Source organism: Erinaceus europaeus, chromosome 21 (assembly GCF_950295315.1).
Source record: "Erinaceus europaeus chromosome 21, mEriEur2.1, whole genome shotgun sequence".
Classification (NCBI taxonomy): domain Eukaryota; kingdom Metazoa; phylum Chordata; class Mammalia; order Eulipotyphla; family Erinaceidae; genus Erinaceus; species Erinaceus europaeus.
In genome coordinates, this window is record NC_080182.1 from 11,616,271 (window position 1) to 11,633,567 (window position 17,297).

At 56.7% G+C, this 17,297-nt stretch overlaps 1 protein-coding gene across 5 annotated transcripts; it reads left to right on the plus strand.

The window, feature by feature from the left end:
- Window positions 1-4,895: 4,895 nt before the first annotated feature.
- CSRNP1 (cysteine and serine rich nuclear protein 1) lies at window positions 4,896-16,429 on the plus strand. 5 transcript variants are annotated; one of them, XM_060180393.1, is made up of 5 exons: window positions 4,896-5,066; window positions 10,933-11,180; window positions 13,225-13,487; window positions 13,972-14,286; window positions 14,382-16,429. In XM_060180393.1, exons 2-5 carry the CDS (start codon window positions 10,970-10,972, stop codon window positions 15,372-15,374), a joined length of 1,782 nt encoding a protein of 593 aa, XP_060036376.1. In that variant the 5' UTR covers window positions 4,896-5,066; window positions 10,933-10,969; the 3' UTR covers window positions 15,375-16,429. The 5 variants fall into 5 exon arrangements, with proteins under 5 accessions (XP_060036376.1, XP_060036378.1, XP_060036377.1 ...); XM_060180395.1 differs by lacking the exon at window positions 4,896-5,066 and adding an exon at window positions 8,843-9,031; XM_060180394.1 differs by lacking the exon at window positions 4,896-5,066 and adding an exon at window positions 9,030-9,052.
- The last annotated feature ends 868 nt before the right edge of the window (window positions 16,430-17,297 follow it).

Here is a 17,297-nt window from a genome sequence, read left to right on the forward strand (position 1 = left end):
TCTCCAGATTCAAAGGAGGTCTCGAAACTTTACATCACGCTCAACCTGACACTGTTGACTGGCTACGGAAGAAGGGCAAACGCTAGTAGAAGAAGAAGCGAACATTACAATGCTCAAGGACCCGGGTTGCAGTCCCCAGTCCTCACCGGCAGAGGGAAAGCTTCACAAGTGGTGAAGCAGTGCTGCAGGTGTCTCTCTGTCTCTCTTCCTCTCTATCCTCCCTTTCCCTCTTGATTCCTGGCTGTCTCTATCCAATAAATAAATAAAGATAATAAAAAAATTAAAGTCATATAAATAAGTGCCATCAAGTTATCACTCTTTTGTGCTTGGCTTCTTTATTTCACTATATTATTTTTAAAAATTCATCCCTCTCATATGAGGGAATTGGCTGCACTTTTTCTTCAGTGTGTATTATTCCACTGTGTGATAAGTCACTATTTGTTTCCACTCACATCTTGGACATTTGTGCTTTTTCTAGCTTTACTGGAACAACTTTACTTCTATACCTTGTTAGACACAGTTTCTTGTTCCTCTTGGGTATATACTGAGTAGAATTGGAAGAGTATAAAGTTCACCTGTGTATGCTCTTACAGGCACTGCCAATTTATTTTCCAAACTGAATGCATCAATTTACATACCTGCCAATAAAGTCAGATGGGTCTAATTCTCAGCCCTGTCACATTGAGTACTACTGGTCCTACCCTTTTAATCTTTCTGGCTCACTGGCAATTTTAAATTTAGACATATCAGTTTCACATATGTAATATTTTGTTTTGAATTTGCTGATATCAGGAGATGCATGACTGCTGAATGTTTGAGAATTGCAGCTGGACCCCTGTGTGTCTTCACAAGTTCCCCAAGGATGTGTGGGTGTGTTCCTGCCTGTATGTGTGCCTGAGTCACAGGTGGACGCTGCTCCAGACCCCGCCCTTCTTGCCCTGGGACAGAACCTTCACTTCCCCATGAACAGAAGTTGAGTTGGGATCCCAAGGGGAGACATTTCCGTCACCAGCAACATCTGGGGACCATCTGGTGAGCCCAGCCCAAGGCAGAGAAAAACAGCATTTATTTGGTACTTTTTTTAATTCTCTTATATTTTCCTTACTCCCTCTCTTTCTCTTCCTGTCTCCATATCCCCCCCCACCCACTTCTTACTGGGTTGCCTGTTCTAAGCCCCCACTGCAACCCTTGCCAACTCCCTGGCCTAGTACTGTGTAGACAGCTCAGCAGAACACTAACGCAGGCAGCCTGAGAGCTCATCAACTTTAGAGCTTAGCCCTGCCAAGACCCTGAACAGCAGACAACAGATTCTGAAAAGTCAAGGTTTTTTTTTTTTTTTTTTTTTAAGATGTATTTACTTATTCAGTGAATGATGGTGGGGGGCGGGGACAGGCTGAGCAGAGAGCCACTCAGTCATACCTGGTACTGAGGATGGAACCTGGGGCCTCACACATGCAAAGCATGTGTTGTATGCACTGATACCTCAGCGTAACTTAAGGAATGTTGACACCTGATAGAGTTCTCTACCCCCCTTCTCCTGGGGTCCTGACCTGGCACAAGCAGGCGGGGTTTGCACAAAAGAGAAATGATCCCTTGAGCCCAGTAAGGTCTGCCCCCCTTTAGCTGAGAGGGGAGCTGGAGGGTCCAACTGTTGTCCCAGTTCTAAGAGACAAGTCACCTCCAGCAGCTGAAACTAGGGTCTGTAGCATTTAAACAGGGTGTCTTTGCTGCAGGGGTCTCAGCCACACCCTTGACTTCAAAGTACCTGCTGCAGGCTGATAACCTTTCCGTCTCCACTTTCAGTCCTGCCCTCTCCCTTGGCTCCAGCCACCTGCGCAGTCACCAGGCTCCTGGCCAGCACAGAGCGGGGCACAGCCCCTGCCCTCCTACTGCTCATAAGCAAGGCAGTGGGTGCTAGGCAGGTGCAGGAGGCCAGAGGGTGGCACCTTTGGAAATCTGAACCAGGGTGAACTGAACACACCCAGGGGCCAGAGACCTACAGTGAGCTCCAGACACACCTACAAGACTTGGTGTGGCCATGCCACACACACAGTGTGTGCAAACAAGACATGTCTACACACTGGAGACCATGGAGGAGCAGGACTGGGCTTGATGGGCCACACAGAGACAGACAGACAGAGGTAAGCTGCAAAGCTGAGCCAGGGACAGCCTCATCTGGCTTTGTAGGCCCCACAGAGCTCCTGAGGTCACTGCAAAGCCGCAGCAAAGGCTCTGGGTATCTAGACATCTCCTGCCGGCCTTCAAGGCATCCAGGAAGGTCAGGGGGCTGGTGCCCCCCCCCCAGCCTGTCCTCCTACCATCCTTCCAGGGGTGGAAAGGGGCAGGCAGGCCCACCTGGCCCCCTCTACACCACACTCACATACCTCCACACCCAGCCACCGGTGGCCTCGCAGGTTACCCCCACCCCCATCTGAAGGAAGGCCCACAGGAATCCTGAGGGTTGGCCAGTCACCGATTGCTTTCATCTAGGACAGCCTGGAGAACCCAGAATGCAGCGGGAGCAGAGCTGGGAGGGGGAGGGCCAGGCTCCCTGGAAGACTCCCTGGAAGAGGCAGTGCGAGCTGAGCCCTTAAGGAGAGTGAGCAGCGTATGGCCCAAAGGCTTTCTGGGCGAGAGAGGGGCTCGCTTTTCCGGGCTAAGGTGCGAGGGCTGAGATCTCCAGGGGCACTCGGTGGGCAGGACCGGCCCCGGGGGTGAGCAGAGAGCGCGGGGTGTGTGTGTTGGGGGACGGATTGCTGGGGAGGATTGACTGCAGGCACTTTCTCTGCGCAGAAATGCAGTGTTAGCTGACTCAGGGCCGGCCTTGGCCTCAGCAGGGAGTGCCACTGGCCATTAGAAGTGTCCCAGGCGGGGGTGGGGGGACGGGAGTCGGGCGGTAGCACAGCGGGTTAAGAGCAGGTGGCACAAAGCTAGGACCAGCGTAAGGATCCCGGTTGGAACCCCCGGCTCCCCACCTGCAGGGCAAGCAGGTCTGCAAGTGTCTATCTTTCTCTCCCCCTCTCTGTCTTCCCTTCCTCTCTCCATTTCTCTCTGCCCTATCCAACAACGATGACATCAATAACAACAACAACTACTACTACAACAAAAAAGAAAAAAAAAAAAACAAGGGCAACTAAAAGGGAACGAATACATAATTTTTAAAAAGGTATCTTAAAAAAAAAAAAAAAAAGGAAGTGTCCTAGGCTGGGCCGGGCGGTGATGCACTGGGTTAAGCGCGTGAAGCTCAAGGACAGAAGGAAAAATCTGGGTTTGAGCCCCCGGTTCACCACCTAGGGAGTCGCTTCAGGAGCGGTGAAGCAGGTCTGCAGGTGTCGCTATCTTTCTCTCCCCCTCTCTGTCTTCCTCTCCTCTCTCGTAATCTGTCTTATTCAACAGCAGCAATGGCAACAATAACAAGGCTAACGAGATGGATAAGATGGTTGTCAGGAGCAGTGGATTCCTAGTGCAGGCACCCAGCCCCAGCGACAACCCTGGAGGCAAAAAAAAAAAAAAAAGCTTCCCAGGCCAGGTTGCCCCCCAAACAGCCTTTTTTCCCCTTTTCTTTTCACCAGAGTACAACTCTACTCTGGTTTATGGTGTGTGTGTGTGTGTGGGGGGGGAAGGATTGAACCTGGGAGCCCCAGGCATTAAATGAATCTGTTTGCATAACCACTTTGTTATTTCCCCCACCCATTGTCACTTTTTCTTTTTTTTAATATTTATTTTATTTATTTATTCCCTTTTGTTGCCCTTGTTGTTTTATTGTTGTAGTTATTATTGTTGTTGTTGGATAGGACAGAGAGAAATGGAGAGAGGAGGGGAAGACAGAGAGGAGGAGAGAAAGACAGACACCTGCAGACCTGCTTCACCGCCTATGAAGCGACTCCCCTGCAGGTGGGGAGCCAGGGTTGGAACCGGGATCCTTATGCCGGTCCTTGTGCTTTGCGCCACCTGCGCTTAACCCGCTGCGCTACAGCCCAACTCCCCCCCCCCCCCTTTTTTTTTTTTTTTAACCAGAGCACTGTTCAGCTCTGGCTTATGGTGGTGCGGGGGATTGAACCTGGGACTTTGGCGCCTCAGGCATGAGAGCCTGTTTGTATAACCATTATGCTATCTACCCTCCGCCAATTGTCACTTTTTCTAAGGAAGAATGGGGGGGGGGGGGCTGCAAAGAAGCCCGAGCACCAGGCTTCTGCTGGATCTCTGGCCGGAACAGAGGTGAAGTCAGGCTTACAGGTGACCTTCCCCCCGGGGGCCACCCGCACCCCAGATTCGTCTCCCGTCGCAGTTTACTCTTTTGGGGATTGCGTGGAAGAGAGGAGAATTTGGAGGTTTAAATGGGATTTCGAGAACACGGTAAACTGCCTGCGGCGGGGTGCAGGTGAGAATCTGCAGGTGGCCTCAGTCTACCCATCTGTACAACGGGGCGGCGGCACTGGGGGTCCCAGCTCTGCGGCGGGCGGGAAAGGTGCGTGGTGGGGCGGGCGGGGAGGCTGCAGAGTCCGCTGGGCAGCCGGGCCGCCTGGCCGCTGGGGCCCGGGAGGAGGTGAGCCGGGAGGAGGTGAGCCGGGAGGAGGTGAGCCGGGAGGCGGAGCTCCGGGCCGGGCCGGGCCGGGCCGGGCAAGGGCGTATCCAGGGGCGGGCCCGGGCACTCGAGGGGTGTGTCTGGCAATGAAATGGGCGGGGTCTGGCGGCGACGGGGCTGTCGAGGAGGCTGAAACCCGCCAATCACGGCGGGCCTGTGGGCGTGGCTCTCCGGCGAGGGGCGTGGCCGTTTGTGGAGGGGCGTGGCCGTTTGTGGAGGGGCGTGTCCGGGGCGGGCCCGCGGCTGGCGTGCGTCAGCGCCTGGAGCCGCGGAGTTTTCCACTGACGACGAGGGCGGAGCGGCGGGCGGGCGGGGCCGAGCGCAGCCAGTCTCGCGCCGCCGCCGCCGGACGCGCAGAGCGTGAGGAGCCGAGCCGCCGGCTGCCGGGCTGAGCCGAGCGAGGGTCAGGGGCGGCCGGACGGGGACGCAGACGCGGGCGGGCGAGGACGCAGCGGGGTCGCGGGCGGGCGCCGGCCCTCAGGTGAGTGAGTGCGGAGGGGCCGGGGCTGGGGAGGGGGGCGTCCCGCGCGGTGGGCGGCGCTGCCCCTCGGACCCCGCGCCGTCGGACTGGGGCAGAGCCGGGAGGTGGAGGCGCCGGTCCCCCCGGCCGCCAGACCCCCGAGAGGTCACGGCGGCGCCGGGGGTCGGGGCGTCTCCTTGTGACCCCGTCAACCCAGAACTTTTCCGCTCAAGTTGGCGGCGCGGCGGGCGGGCGGGCGGGCGGTTGGGCGACCCTCCTGCCCCGGGGCGCTCACCTGTGCTGCTCCGGGCGCCGCCGCCCGCCCCCCGCGCTTCCGGCCGGTCCTCAGTTTCCCCCGGGGCGGCGATGCCCACACGCGGCTCCGTCACTCGCCGCCACACTGAGTCACCGCCCTCCCGACTCGCTCGGCCCCCCTCACACACGCCCCCAAACCCTCCCGAGGTCACCGGGTCCACCCCCGGCCCCGCGCCGCCCTCGCCCGTCACGCCCCCTCCCGCCGGCCCGGCCCGGCCCGGCCCCAGCTGCGGAGGCATTTCTGAAAAATGCAGATGGAGTTCGCGCAGCGCCGGCCTCCCCCCGCCCCGCGGCTGCCTGCGGACCCCCGCCCGGGACCCCCGGCGCCCAACTTGGCCTGTCGCCGCTCCTCCCCCGCTAGTGGCGCTCCCTTCTCCCTTCTCCCTTCTCCCTGCTCGCCCAGTTGCCTGCTTCGGTAGCACGGAATGAATGAATGAATGAGTGGACGGACGGACGGCCGGACGGACGGACGGGTGGCCGGCCTCCTGGGCAGAGGCAGCAGCCAGGCAGGTGCAGCCTCGCTTGTCGCTTGTCGCTTCTCCCGAGCTCGCACTGCGTGCCCCAGCCCTCACTGGGCACCTGCCCGGTGCCAGGCGCCGTCTCCTCCCCGCCCCGGGATCCCTGGGAGGGCTGCTGGGGGAGGGCTGTGCCCGGGCTTCCTGCCTCCTTTCCGGCCGCCCAGGCCCACTGCTTTCCCAGCCAGGCCGGGGGCGGGGCGGGGCGGGGCGGGGCGGGGCGGGGGGCAGAGGGACCGGGACTGGGCCGCCCCTGCTCCCAGGAAGTAGCTCCCAGGGCCTGGGGGGCAGTCATGTGACCCCGAGTGCTGGGGGGAGCTGACCCAGGTCTGGGACGCGAGGTTAAAGGACACATTCCTCGGATTCCTGGAGGAGGATGGAGGCGGCCCGAGGTGCCCCCTCCCGGGTACCAGCTCTGGCTGGGGGCTGGGACCCCGCGACTGCTGAGGGTCCCCGAGATCTGGGGACGCCCCCCCCCCCCCGCCCAGGTGCCTGTTTGCTGGGTATCCGGGACGGGGTGGCCCTCCCGGGGTCCACTCAGCGTGGCCTGGACGGGTAAACGGGTGTGAGTGGGGTGGGGTGGGGTGGGGAGGCGACCCCCTCCAGGGCCGGCAGCCCAAGGTGTCTGTGGCGGGAGGCCGCCCAGGCAGATCCCGGAAAAAGCCCGCCTGTCCTGTCTCTGCTCAGGGCTGGGCTCCAGGGCTCCTGGGGGTGTGGTGGTGCAGTCTGAGCCAGCTCCTGGGAATTGCTTGCTTTTTCCTTCCTCCGGGACCCCGGGAGGGGGCCTGTGCTCACCCTGGGAACCGTGCCACGGGCCGGGCGGGGATCCCGATTCCTGGGTAGCTGCTGGGGGCCCTTCCCCCAGCCTCTGACTCACAGTCTGACACTTTGCTTGGACTCTTTCACTATCTATCATTCTCTTTTCAGACTCTGGCTCTGGCTGAATCTTCTCATCTTCTGCCTCTGCCTGACTGGCTTCCCAGGTGGGTGGGAGAATATGAAAGTTGGGGGCTTCTGCCTCTCTCCCCGAGTCTCCAGCCCCAAGGAGTTTGGGAGTGTGTGTGTCAGGGGGTCTTCTCTGTGCCCCGACTCCCTATCTGACAGAGCCTTGGAGCTCACCACCTCCTCACCTGAATTTGTCATTCTGTTGTCATCCCCCAGGGAGAGCCGGGGGCTGTCTGGCTTAAACCTGCTCCCCTGGCATCTCTCTCCACTCGCTTACTCATGAGCATGCAGAACCTCCGCCGCCGACACCCGCCTCCCCGCTTCTGAGACCCCCCCTTCTGTGTACTATTCTTGCTCATACCCTTTGGCACAGGCTGGGGTGGGTGGGCTTCTGCTGCCTCCTCTCCCCCAAACTATGTTAAGCAGAGGCCTTCAACTTGCTGTGAGGGAGGTTGAGCAGTGAGGATTTTCCAGACGATCAGGATAGAGTTGATTTTTGTTTACTGTAATTTTTCTTTACCATTTTATGGGGAGGGTTAATGGTTTACAGTACAGTTACTGACCCATGGGTATAATGCCTCATCTCCCTGCGGTAGGTATCTGCAAAGCACTGTCACTCCTAATTTGGGTCCTTTTCACTATTGTGTACCAGGACCCCAAAGGCTGCCCACCCCCCAGTGCCCTTCTTCCCCAGAGTCCTTTGCTTTGGTGCAATAGGAAGGAAGGAAGGAAGGAAGGAATGGAGGAAGATGCTGGAGACTAAAGGGAGGGAATGGAGGGAAGCAGTAGCCAGCCCTGCTGTGAGGCTCTTGTAAATACTGGACTGGATCCTAGGGGTAAGCTCTCCTCCCTAGGGGAGTTGAAGGTAGATACTTGGTTTAATAAGATCGCTTTGGCTGCGGAATGGTTGTAAGGAGAGGATAAGAGCAGAATCAGGAGCCTGGGATATGGGTCGCTGCAGTGGGGACAGAGGTCAGAGATGTGCTCAGGGCAATACAGTTAATTTTTTCTTTTTCCTTTTTTTTTTTTTTTTTTAACCAGTGCACTGCTCAGCTCTGGCTTATGGTGGTGCGGGGGATTGAACCTGGGATTTGATGGAGCCTCAGGCATGAGAGTCTGTTTGCATAACCATTGTGCTGTCTACCCCCGCCCTTTTTATTTTTTTACCAGAGCACTGCTCAGCTGTGGTTCATGGTGGTGTAGGGGACTGAACCTGGGACTCTGTAGCCTCAGGCATGAGAGTCTTTTGCGTCACCACTATGCTATTTCCTCTACCCTACACTTTAAAATTGAAAGAGACAAAGAAAATATACAAAGTGCGTGTATTTTAACTTTTTTTTCTCCTAGTGCAGTGCCAGAGATAAAAACCAAGATCTTACACATGTGCTTTTCCACTGAACCACCCTTGGGCCAGTATTTATTTCCCTTTCTTATGAGAAACTGTTGGGGGTGGGGGATACAGCAAAGCATTGGTTCACCATCCTGTATTCTCTTATCGTGGACACCCAAGGGATTTCTTTCCCAAACGACATAGAGCATTTCCAGTCCCCCTCCCTTAAGATTCCTTATGACTGTTCCTATTGTTACTCTCTCCACTTCTTTTTTGGTAAGGTTTTCTTTATTAATGAGAAAGATAGGAGGAAAGAGAAATAAGAGAACCAGAGCATCAATCTGGTACAGGCACTTCCAGGGATCGAACTCAGGGCCTCATGCTTGAGAGCCCTACGCCTTAGCCACTGCATCACCTCTTGGATTGGGTTTGTTTTGTTTGAACTTCATTCCCCATTCCCCTGTCCTCTTGTGTGTGACTTCTTCCACTCAGTCCTCAGCTGAGTCATCTGTGTTGTCTGAATCTAGGTGCTTGCTCCCCCCCCCCCCCAGTATAGAATGACATTCCCTAAGTGCTTGTCACCATTCTAAGACCTTGACATGTGTGGATTCTTGTAAACCTCCCAAGAGGCTGAAGTCACAGACAGAAAGATAAAGGCACTTGCCCAGGGTCACCCAGCCAATCTGCAGCCAAGCCAAGCTTTAACAGCAGTCTGATGCTAGGGCCTCGAGAGTTTGCTGACACTCTACTGGGGAGGCCTCCTCACTATCTGCTGAGTCTGTGCCACGTGTGGATTAGGGAGCTAGCTGTGTCCTTCCAGGGTGGGGGGGCTAACGCGCCTGCGCCTGTGCAGAGGGAAGAAGAGTGGAGGAGGACCGCAGGTTTCTGGCTTAAGTCTCTGGGTGGGTGGCAGTGCTGTTACTAAGATAGGGAATACAGGAAGAGGAACAGATGGCATGGGGTGGGGCTGGGGGTGGGGGGCATAGACAGGGGTTTGATTTGGAGCCTGCAGAATTTTGTTTCTAAGGAACAGTCCTGCAGAGCTACCAAGTGGGCACTTGGTTTGGGGAGTGGCCGGGGCTGGGGGTGGTCACAGGTTTGTGGACCGATTAGGGAGTTGTTCTGTACTCTGAAGCCTGTATCTAAAATTTGGCAAAGGGTGGGGTCTCCCAGCTGGACTGGTGGGTGGGGTGTGTCTGTGAGCCTTGGTCTGTGTGCATGCCTGGCTGTGTCCGGAGCTCCCCTTCTCCAGGGAGAGCCTACAGGTCAGCTGGGAGCTGGGTTGTTTTTCTCTGTGGTTTGACCCTTGGGGGGAGGGGGGCTGCCAGCCCAGCCTGAGAAACTACCCGACCCGCGGAGAAGCCCCCGGAAACACCTGTGCCTTCTCTTCCCCCTGGCCCCACACCAGGGGTTGACAAGGGAGGGGAGCTCCTCTTGCTTCTCTTGTGGCGGGAGGCCTGCCTTGAAGAAGCTGTGCCTGTTACAGCTTCTCTCTGGAGTGTCATCCAGACAGCTGGTGGGCAGCACACCCTCCAGGATGCAAGGGGTCTGGGAGATGGGCCGGGCTGGACTGGGCCGGGCCGGGCTGGGCTGGTGGGAAAGTGGTGTTTAGAAAGGACACCTGAGTCGAGATGGCCAGCTTGCTGGTTGGCTTTTCCTGTTCTCTCTCATTTCCTGTGATGGCAGTGGGGGAGGGGCTCCCCAGCACTGGGGCCTCTGCAGTTTCCCCTTCCTCCCTGGGACCTTCAGGGGCCCAGCCATGGATTCAACAGCAGCAACAAGGTGACTGCACACTGTCCTTAGGACTGAGCCCTTTGGGGTTTCCCAAGCAGTGGAAGGGAGGGATGACTATCTACTGAGACATTTAGGGGGAAGGGGTCCCTGGTCTCCTTCCTGCTTAGGCTCTGGGAGTCTGGCCACCTTGCCGAGGAGGGCTGAGAACCAAGGGCAGAGACCGCCTGGGGCCCCTGAGGTGCTGGGGCCGCCAGCCCACAGCCAGGGGAGAGTGGGACAGCACCTCGACCGGTCAGTTTCACTAGAAGAGTCATTTTTAAGTGGGGAGAATAACTTCCATGAGCAGCTCGTGTGAACTAACAGGGTAGACACTGGAGTGGAGGCAGGCCCTAGATGACTGTTGAGACCGAGCAGGGGCCAGGCCTGGAGGCAGGGGCCTTCTGCGGGACTGGGGGTTTCTGTGGGGAATCTGAGCTGCTCCATCACCAAGGGAGGGAGGAGGAGGAGGAGCTCAGGAAAGTCCGGTGTCTGGGAATGGGGGCCAGTGGCAAAGTCAGCCTGGAGGAGGAGCGAGTGCTGAGGGCTGTGCACGGCGGGCGGGCGGGCGGTTTGTCTGCGGGTATGCTGGGGCGAGCTGGGGTGGTGGGCAGTGTGGGGGGCAGCCAGGAAGTGGTGCCTCTGTGCAAGGCCGAGCAGGCTGTGCAGACTGCCTCACACACAAAGGCACACAGATGCGAGCCGTGTGAATCACCCAGCCAGTGAGTCAGCCCCCAGGATTCCTGTTGGGAATGAGATGGGCTGGGGAGGTCTGTCGGTCCATCTGTCAGTCTGGTGTATGCGCCTGTGTAGGTGGATTGGAAGGAAGCTGCGTGCCGTGTCCTAGGAAGGCTTTGGGGGCAGAGATGGTGGGAGTCTGCAAGCGACAGGGTCAGTGCTTAAACCTCAGTGCTGGGGGGTGGGGGGCTATAAGGAAAGACCTGAATCTCCTAGGAGAAGATAACTGGCTTTCCTTAGGCCTTCCACTTAGAGAGTTTTCCTTCCATTCCAGGTCGTCTGTTCAGACCCCAGAGCACCCCCCAACCACCATGACCGGGTTGAAGCGGAAGTTTGACCAGTTGGACGAGGACTCATTGCTCTGCTACTCCTCCTCCTCCTCTTTGTCCTCATCTGGCCAGCAATCAGGCTCCTGCTCACCCAGCTCTTCCATCTCCCCAACCTGGGGCTCGGATGAAGAGGGGCCCTGGGATCAGATGCCCTTGCCTGACCGAGACTTCTGTGGCCCCCAGAGTTTCACCCGTAAGTGTTCCTTCCCCTGAGTGCCGCACCACATCGTCTCTCCCTTGCCGTAGTTGAACTCCATCAGAAGGACCTGACAAGGCCATTCTGGCCCCTGGAGGCCCTGCCCATGTCTTTACCCCCCCCCCCCCCGCCGCCACCCCCATTTGCTCTCCCTCTTAGCCACAGGGCTGTTGAGGAATGCCCACTGGGGCTCCCCTGCTTAGACGTGTTCAGGATGGGGCTGCTCAGAGTGGCCCTCGGGCCTTCCCACTGTGGCCACTCCCTTCTGTTCCAGTTTCGTTTTTCCAGCTGGCACCCTGTCTTCCTACCAACTGTACACTTGCAGTCCCACGCCCCACACTTCACTGTGGGCCTGTCAAGCTGGTCTCTCTGCTGTCGAGGTATTGTCAGGCTTTGCCTGAACGTTGTAAAAAGGTCTTTTCCCAGCTAGTTCCCAGACTTGTGCAGTTCTGATTCCAAACTGATAAAGTGCGCCCAAGAGCAGGGATTTTCAGCCCTGTTTTCAGTAGTGCTCCCCAAACCCAGTTAGCTTTTTAAGATAGTGTTTTTCTAGTCTTCTATCCATAATACTTTAATACTATAGAGATAATATTTATCTGTTTATATATAGGTATATGTGCATTATACAGAAAAGAGAACTTGATTTTGTGACTAGACTATCTTGGGTTAATGCTGGAGATCAAGGGCTAGTCTGCTGTCATCAAGTCTACTTTCATAGTTTACCCAAGCAGAAGAAGTATAAGGGTTGTTGTAGATGCAGATTGGATGTTAGATAAAATGTGTTGTTCTCCTAGTTAAAACATTTGATAAGACAGCAACCAGTGAATTCTACCTTAAATGATTAAAAACCATGTCAGAACCCGACAGCTGGGCACTAGGGTTCATGAGGAGCTAGTGGAGACAGTTACACTAAAGGAAGGGCAAACTGAGGGTGGTTAGCAGTGTTCCGTAGGTATTAACCAGTTCAGTTAAGAGAATAAAAAGGACATGTGTTGAATTGTGACAGACACATGGCTATTATTTGCAGATGGTTGACTCAAGAATGTAAACAGAGAGCTTTTTAAAAGAACATTCCCTCAAGGAGCTAGGTATGGGGCTGGGTCGTGCGTGGTGCACCCAGCAGAGCTCATGTGTTGCAGTGCAAGCCCCCGTCCACACGTGCAGAGGAGAAGCTTTGCAGTGAAGCAGCGCTGCAGCTGTCTGTCTCCCTCTCCCTTTGCTTTGATTTCTCTGCCTTTGTCCAGTGAACAAATATATACATATATATAGTCAGGTACAAAATTAGCACATTAAGTCGAAATAGTATGGATGGGTCACTATACAGCTGTTTTATGTTCATATCTTGAGATTCAACCCAGTAAAAAGCAATAGTATGCCAGTATGTCAACTTGACTAAATACATAATTTATAGCTTTCTTTTTTTTTTAATATTTATTTACTTATTCCCTTTTGTTGCCCTTGTTGCTTTATTATTCTAGTTACTAATATTGTTGGATGGGACACAGAAATGGAAAGAGGGGAGAGAAAGATAGACACCTGCAGACCTGCTTCACCCCCTGTGAAGCCACTCCCCTGCAGGTGGGAGTCGGGGGCTCCAACCGGGATCCTTAGACCGGTCCTTGTGCTTTGGGCCACATGTGCTTAACCCGCCGCGCTACTCCTGACTCCCAATTGAGGACTTTCTAAGCCCATTGCAATCTGCAGAAGCTATGAAGTAAAAGATAAATATTTCTCTGATTAAATAAACCAAGGTGACTGGTATCTGTTTTCATATATAAAGAACACTACCAATCAATTTCAGATATTAGAAGACTGTCCATGGGACCTACAGAAAGATGTTCATTTGGATGGGTAAAGAACAGAAAGCTCAGCTTTACCACCAGCTCTAGTCCCAGCCAGGCTGCCTCCTGAGCTCAGAGCCAGCTGTCTTCCAGGATGGTAGGGGAGGGGCGGAGAGAGGTGGCTCAGCAGAGGCAGCCACCTGGAAGGTGCTGCTGTGCTCCCAGAGAATTAATGCCCTGCCTCCCCGTTTGCCTCCCAGCCCTGCCCATTCTGAAGCGGGCTCGCCGGAAACGCCCAGGAGGGCGCGTATCCTTCGATGGTATCACCGTCTTCTACTTTCCCCGGTGCCAGGGCTTCACCAGCGTGCCCAGTCGTGGAGGCTGCACGCTGGGCATGGCCTCTCGCCACAGTGCCTGCCGCCACTTCTCCTTGGCTGAGTTTGCACGGGAGCAGGCCCGGGCACGGCACGAGAAGCTCCGCCAACGCCTGAAGGAGGAGAAGCTGGAGGTGCTGAGGTGGAAGGTAGAGGACCCTGCTCCCTCTTTCCCGGCCATATCCTCGGTCAGGCTGCTTCCCTATCTCACCACCAGGAGGGCTGGGTGCTGCGGTGCCCATTATGTTTTTGGGCAAAGCAGCCTGTTAGGAAGGGACTGTTGCCTGTGTTACCTGCAGGTCAGGGAGGGGAAGGGCTTATGGCTGCTATGTTATAGGGCATAGGCACTGAATCTGTCACCTTAGCAGGCAGGGGCTGGGACTTGATGTGACATTTACTGGGAGTCACTGGTGTACCTGCCTTGCGAAGGAATTTGTTCTGGGAATGACGTGAGCAGAACTCCCCGTGCAAAGAGTTTTCAGGGTGTCTGTGGGCAGCGTTCTTGGCTGTGCCCACCACTGTGGCATCCACAATAGCCAGCCCAGGGTGGGCACACAGGTCTGTCCAGTGACAAGAGACACTCTGGCCACTTGTGCGCCTACACTTATGCCTCCTCTTTCTTATGCACTGCAGCTCGCTGAGGCCAACACACCCGAGACAGAGGCCAGTCCGCCTATGACAGTGGACGCCATTGACGATGCCTCCGTGGAGGAAGACTTGGCCGTGGCCGTGGCTAGTGGCCGCCTGGAAGAAATAGCCATCCTCCAGCCCTACCCAGCCAGGAAGCGGCGGGCTCTGCTGCGGGCTGCAGGCGTGCGGAAAATTGACCGGGAGGAGAAGCGGGAGCTGCAGGCCCTGCGCCTGTCTCGGGAGGATTGTGGCTGCCACTGTGACCAGGTCTGTGACCCTGAGACCTGCTCCTGCAGCCTGGCGGGCATCAAATGCCAGGTATGGTGGCCACTTCAGATGGAGGAGGAGGCTCTGGCCTTGGGTCTTCACTGGGCTCCCCTAGATTCTCACGTGTGTCTTTCCTTTCACTGCAGATGGACCACACGGCCTTCCCCTGCGGCTGTTGTGGAGAGGGCTGTGAGAACCCCACAGGCCGAGTGGAGTTTAATCAGACTCGAGTGCAGACTCATTTCTTCCACACGGTCACCCGCCTGAGGTTGGAGCAGGGGGCTGAGAGCCTCGGGGAACTGGAGGCCCCCACACAGGAGGGCCCTCTCAACCCTGCCCAGGAAGGCCCATCCAGCCCTGGCGAGCAGGTTCTGGCCCCCACTTTCTCACTGGTGCAGCCGCCCATGAGCAGTGAGCTGGGGGACAACAGCTCCAGCAGTGACATGACTGACTCCTCCAGCGTATCCGGGACGAGCGATGGCTCTGTGCACGCGCCCCTGCCTGGCTCCGGTCTCCAGCCCAGTGTGGATGACGACAGCCTGGTGCGGATCCTGAGCTTCAGTGACTCTGACCTAGGGGGAGAGGAGGAGGAGGAAAACAAAGGGGCCATGGGGACCCTGGACAACCTCAGCTGTTTCCACCCTGCTGACATCTTTGGCACCGGCGACCCCGCAGGCCTGACGAGTTGGACCCACAGCTATTCCAGCTCCAGCCTCACGTCTGGCATCCTCGATGAAAATGCCAACCTGGATGCCAGCTGCTTCCTAAGTGGTGGCCTGAAATGGTCAGGAGAGGGCAGCCTGCCCAGCACCTCTGCCTTGCCCAGTGCAGATGCCGGCCAGAGCAGCTCAGTGGACCTCAGCTTGTCTTCCTGCGACTCCTTTGAGCTGCTCCAGGCCCTGCCAGACTACAGTCTGGGGCCTCACTACACCTCCCGGAAGGTATCCGACAGCCTGGATCACCTGGAGGCACCCCACATCCCCTCACCTGCCTTCTCCCCACCTAGGGACACCAGCACCTGTTTCCTGGAGTCCATCTTGGGCCTGTCTGAGCCAGCCACCGAGGCCCTGGTTCCCTTCCTGGACAGCCAGTTTGAGGAGACTGCCCCAGTGTCCCTGGTGGAGCCAGCACCTGTGTGAGGACCTGAGTCCCTTTGTTTGGCCCCAGGAATCATGTTGCTGCTTTATTGTAATTAGGGGACTCTGGGGAAGGGTCTCCTGCTTGTCTGGCTCACCCCTGTGGGCCATCCTGTTGGTTTGCAAGCAACAGTCTGGATTGATTGATTGTTGTAATTAATGTTCTGTGCTTACAAAGGACAGGGAGGGGCCTTCCCCTTCAGTCTCATGCTCTGCGGGCATGCCCTCTCCACCCCCAGGACACACGCGTGGTCTCTTCCACTTCCGTGGCGCCTACCAGGAAGAGGAGGAAGTGTGCCGCCCTGGAGCTTTGCAGACTCATTTTGAGTCTTGTGTGACGTTCCTCAGCCCAAAGATGGCAAAGATAAGGGCTGAAAGTAGCCACTTCTGACTTCTCCTGCCACCTAGAGCCCCAGGCCCCTGCACGGGTCCTGAATCCTCTGGACTGTGAAGACTATAATTTATTCCCATAATTTATTTGTCACCTCCCTCTTTCCCTCCCCCTCTCGGGTGGGCACACTCACCCCAGTGAGTCACTTCTGCCTAGCCAGCCCCAGCTCCCGGCCTTCCCAGGCTGTGGTGTGTGCCAGGTGGGGACTAGAGGCCTCTGGCCCCAGGGCAAGGGGAGGGGCTGGGCTCACCCACCAGGACCAGAGCCCTCATCTGCCCCCATGCAGCCCTCTCTGCCTCACCTTCTCCCCAGAGGCCACAGCCTTTGTTCTGTCTGGGCCCATCATCACTGCAGGGGGGAGCAGGGGCAAGGAAGGGCTGGGGCCAAGCCCTGCACTCCAGCCAGCTCTACCTGCCTGCTCTCTGAGGCCGGTTGGGCCAGGGTAGGGATGGGGACGGGGGCTGGGGCTTCTTTGGGCTTCCTGTCCCATATTTGCTGATGTTCACTTTTGCATCCTAATTCTGATTTTGAGTGTTAGGTCTATAATTTATTCATTTTCCTCTGTGTCTGTGCCAAGGAGCCCAGGTGCTGGGCCTGCTCCTTGCTCCGCAGGCCTCAGCCCTTGGGCCTGAGCTCCCGGGTACCAATAAAGAGGCTCAATTTTTCATGGTGTGGTCTGCTCTGTGGACTAGGGGGCATGGGTGCATCCCAGGAGGAGACCCCCCAGCAGGCACGGGGAGGGGCAGTGGTGGGAACACAGCACGCTGGGTGCCCCCAGGCAGGCCCACAGCTCAAGATAGGCAGCTGGCTGAGGGGCTACCGGGGCAAATGGAGCAGCTTTTCCTCTGGAGAGCTTGCCCCTCCAGTGTCAGCTGGTGGGTGTAGGGGGCAGCAGTGAGACGGGAGAGGGCACACTGGCGCACACTCACCCACTCTGAGCTGAGGAGGGCAGCAGTGGACGTGCAGCTGGAAGCCTGGTCTGGAGCTGGAGACTTGCGCACTTGGAAGCTGCAGACACCCACCTGCACCAGCCAAACCTGTCTGACCTGTCCCAGGCAGCCCGGGCTACAGGCCAGAGAAATCTGCGCCCTGCCCTGGGGGGCCACAGTCTGGGGGCCCAGGAAGGAAGGTGGGCCACAGATCTCCTCCTTATGAACAATGATTTACACAAGTCCTGAAAGGGACTCACCAAAATCAAAAGGGGGCTTCATTTGGTCTACATGCTCTCAACTCCACCTCTGTTAGCACATGCTGGGCTCCCCTATTCTGTCTGGATAGAGGATTGCTCAGGCTCAGGGCTCCAATTCCGGCTCTTCTATACCTGCTGAGGTGATCTCCACAAATTCTTCCCCTCTCTGGGCCTGGTTCTCCTCAAAATGCATCTCAGGAGCTTGTTCAGTTCTGACATACACAGTTTGTTTGTGACCCATCTGTTCCCATGGTTCTGCTTCCATTTCTATCTGTCAGGTCCTGTCTTTGTGGCTGATTCTGTCACCTTGGAGGAATCTGCCTCTTGCAGATAAGGTCATGGGGCC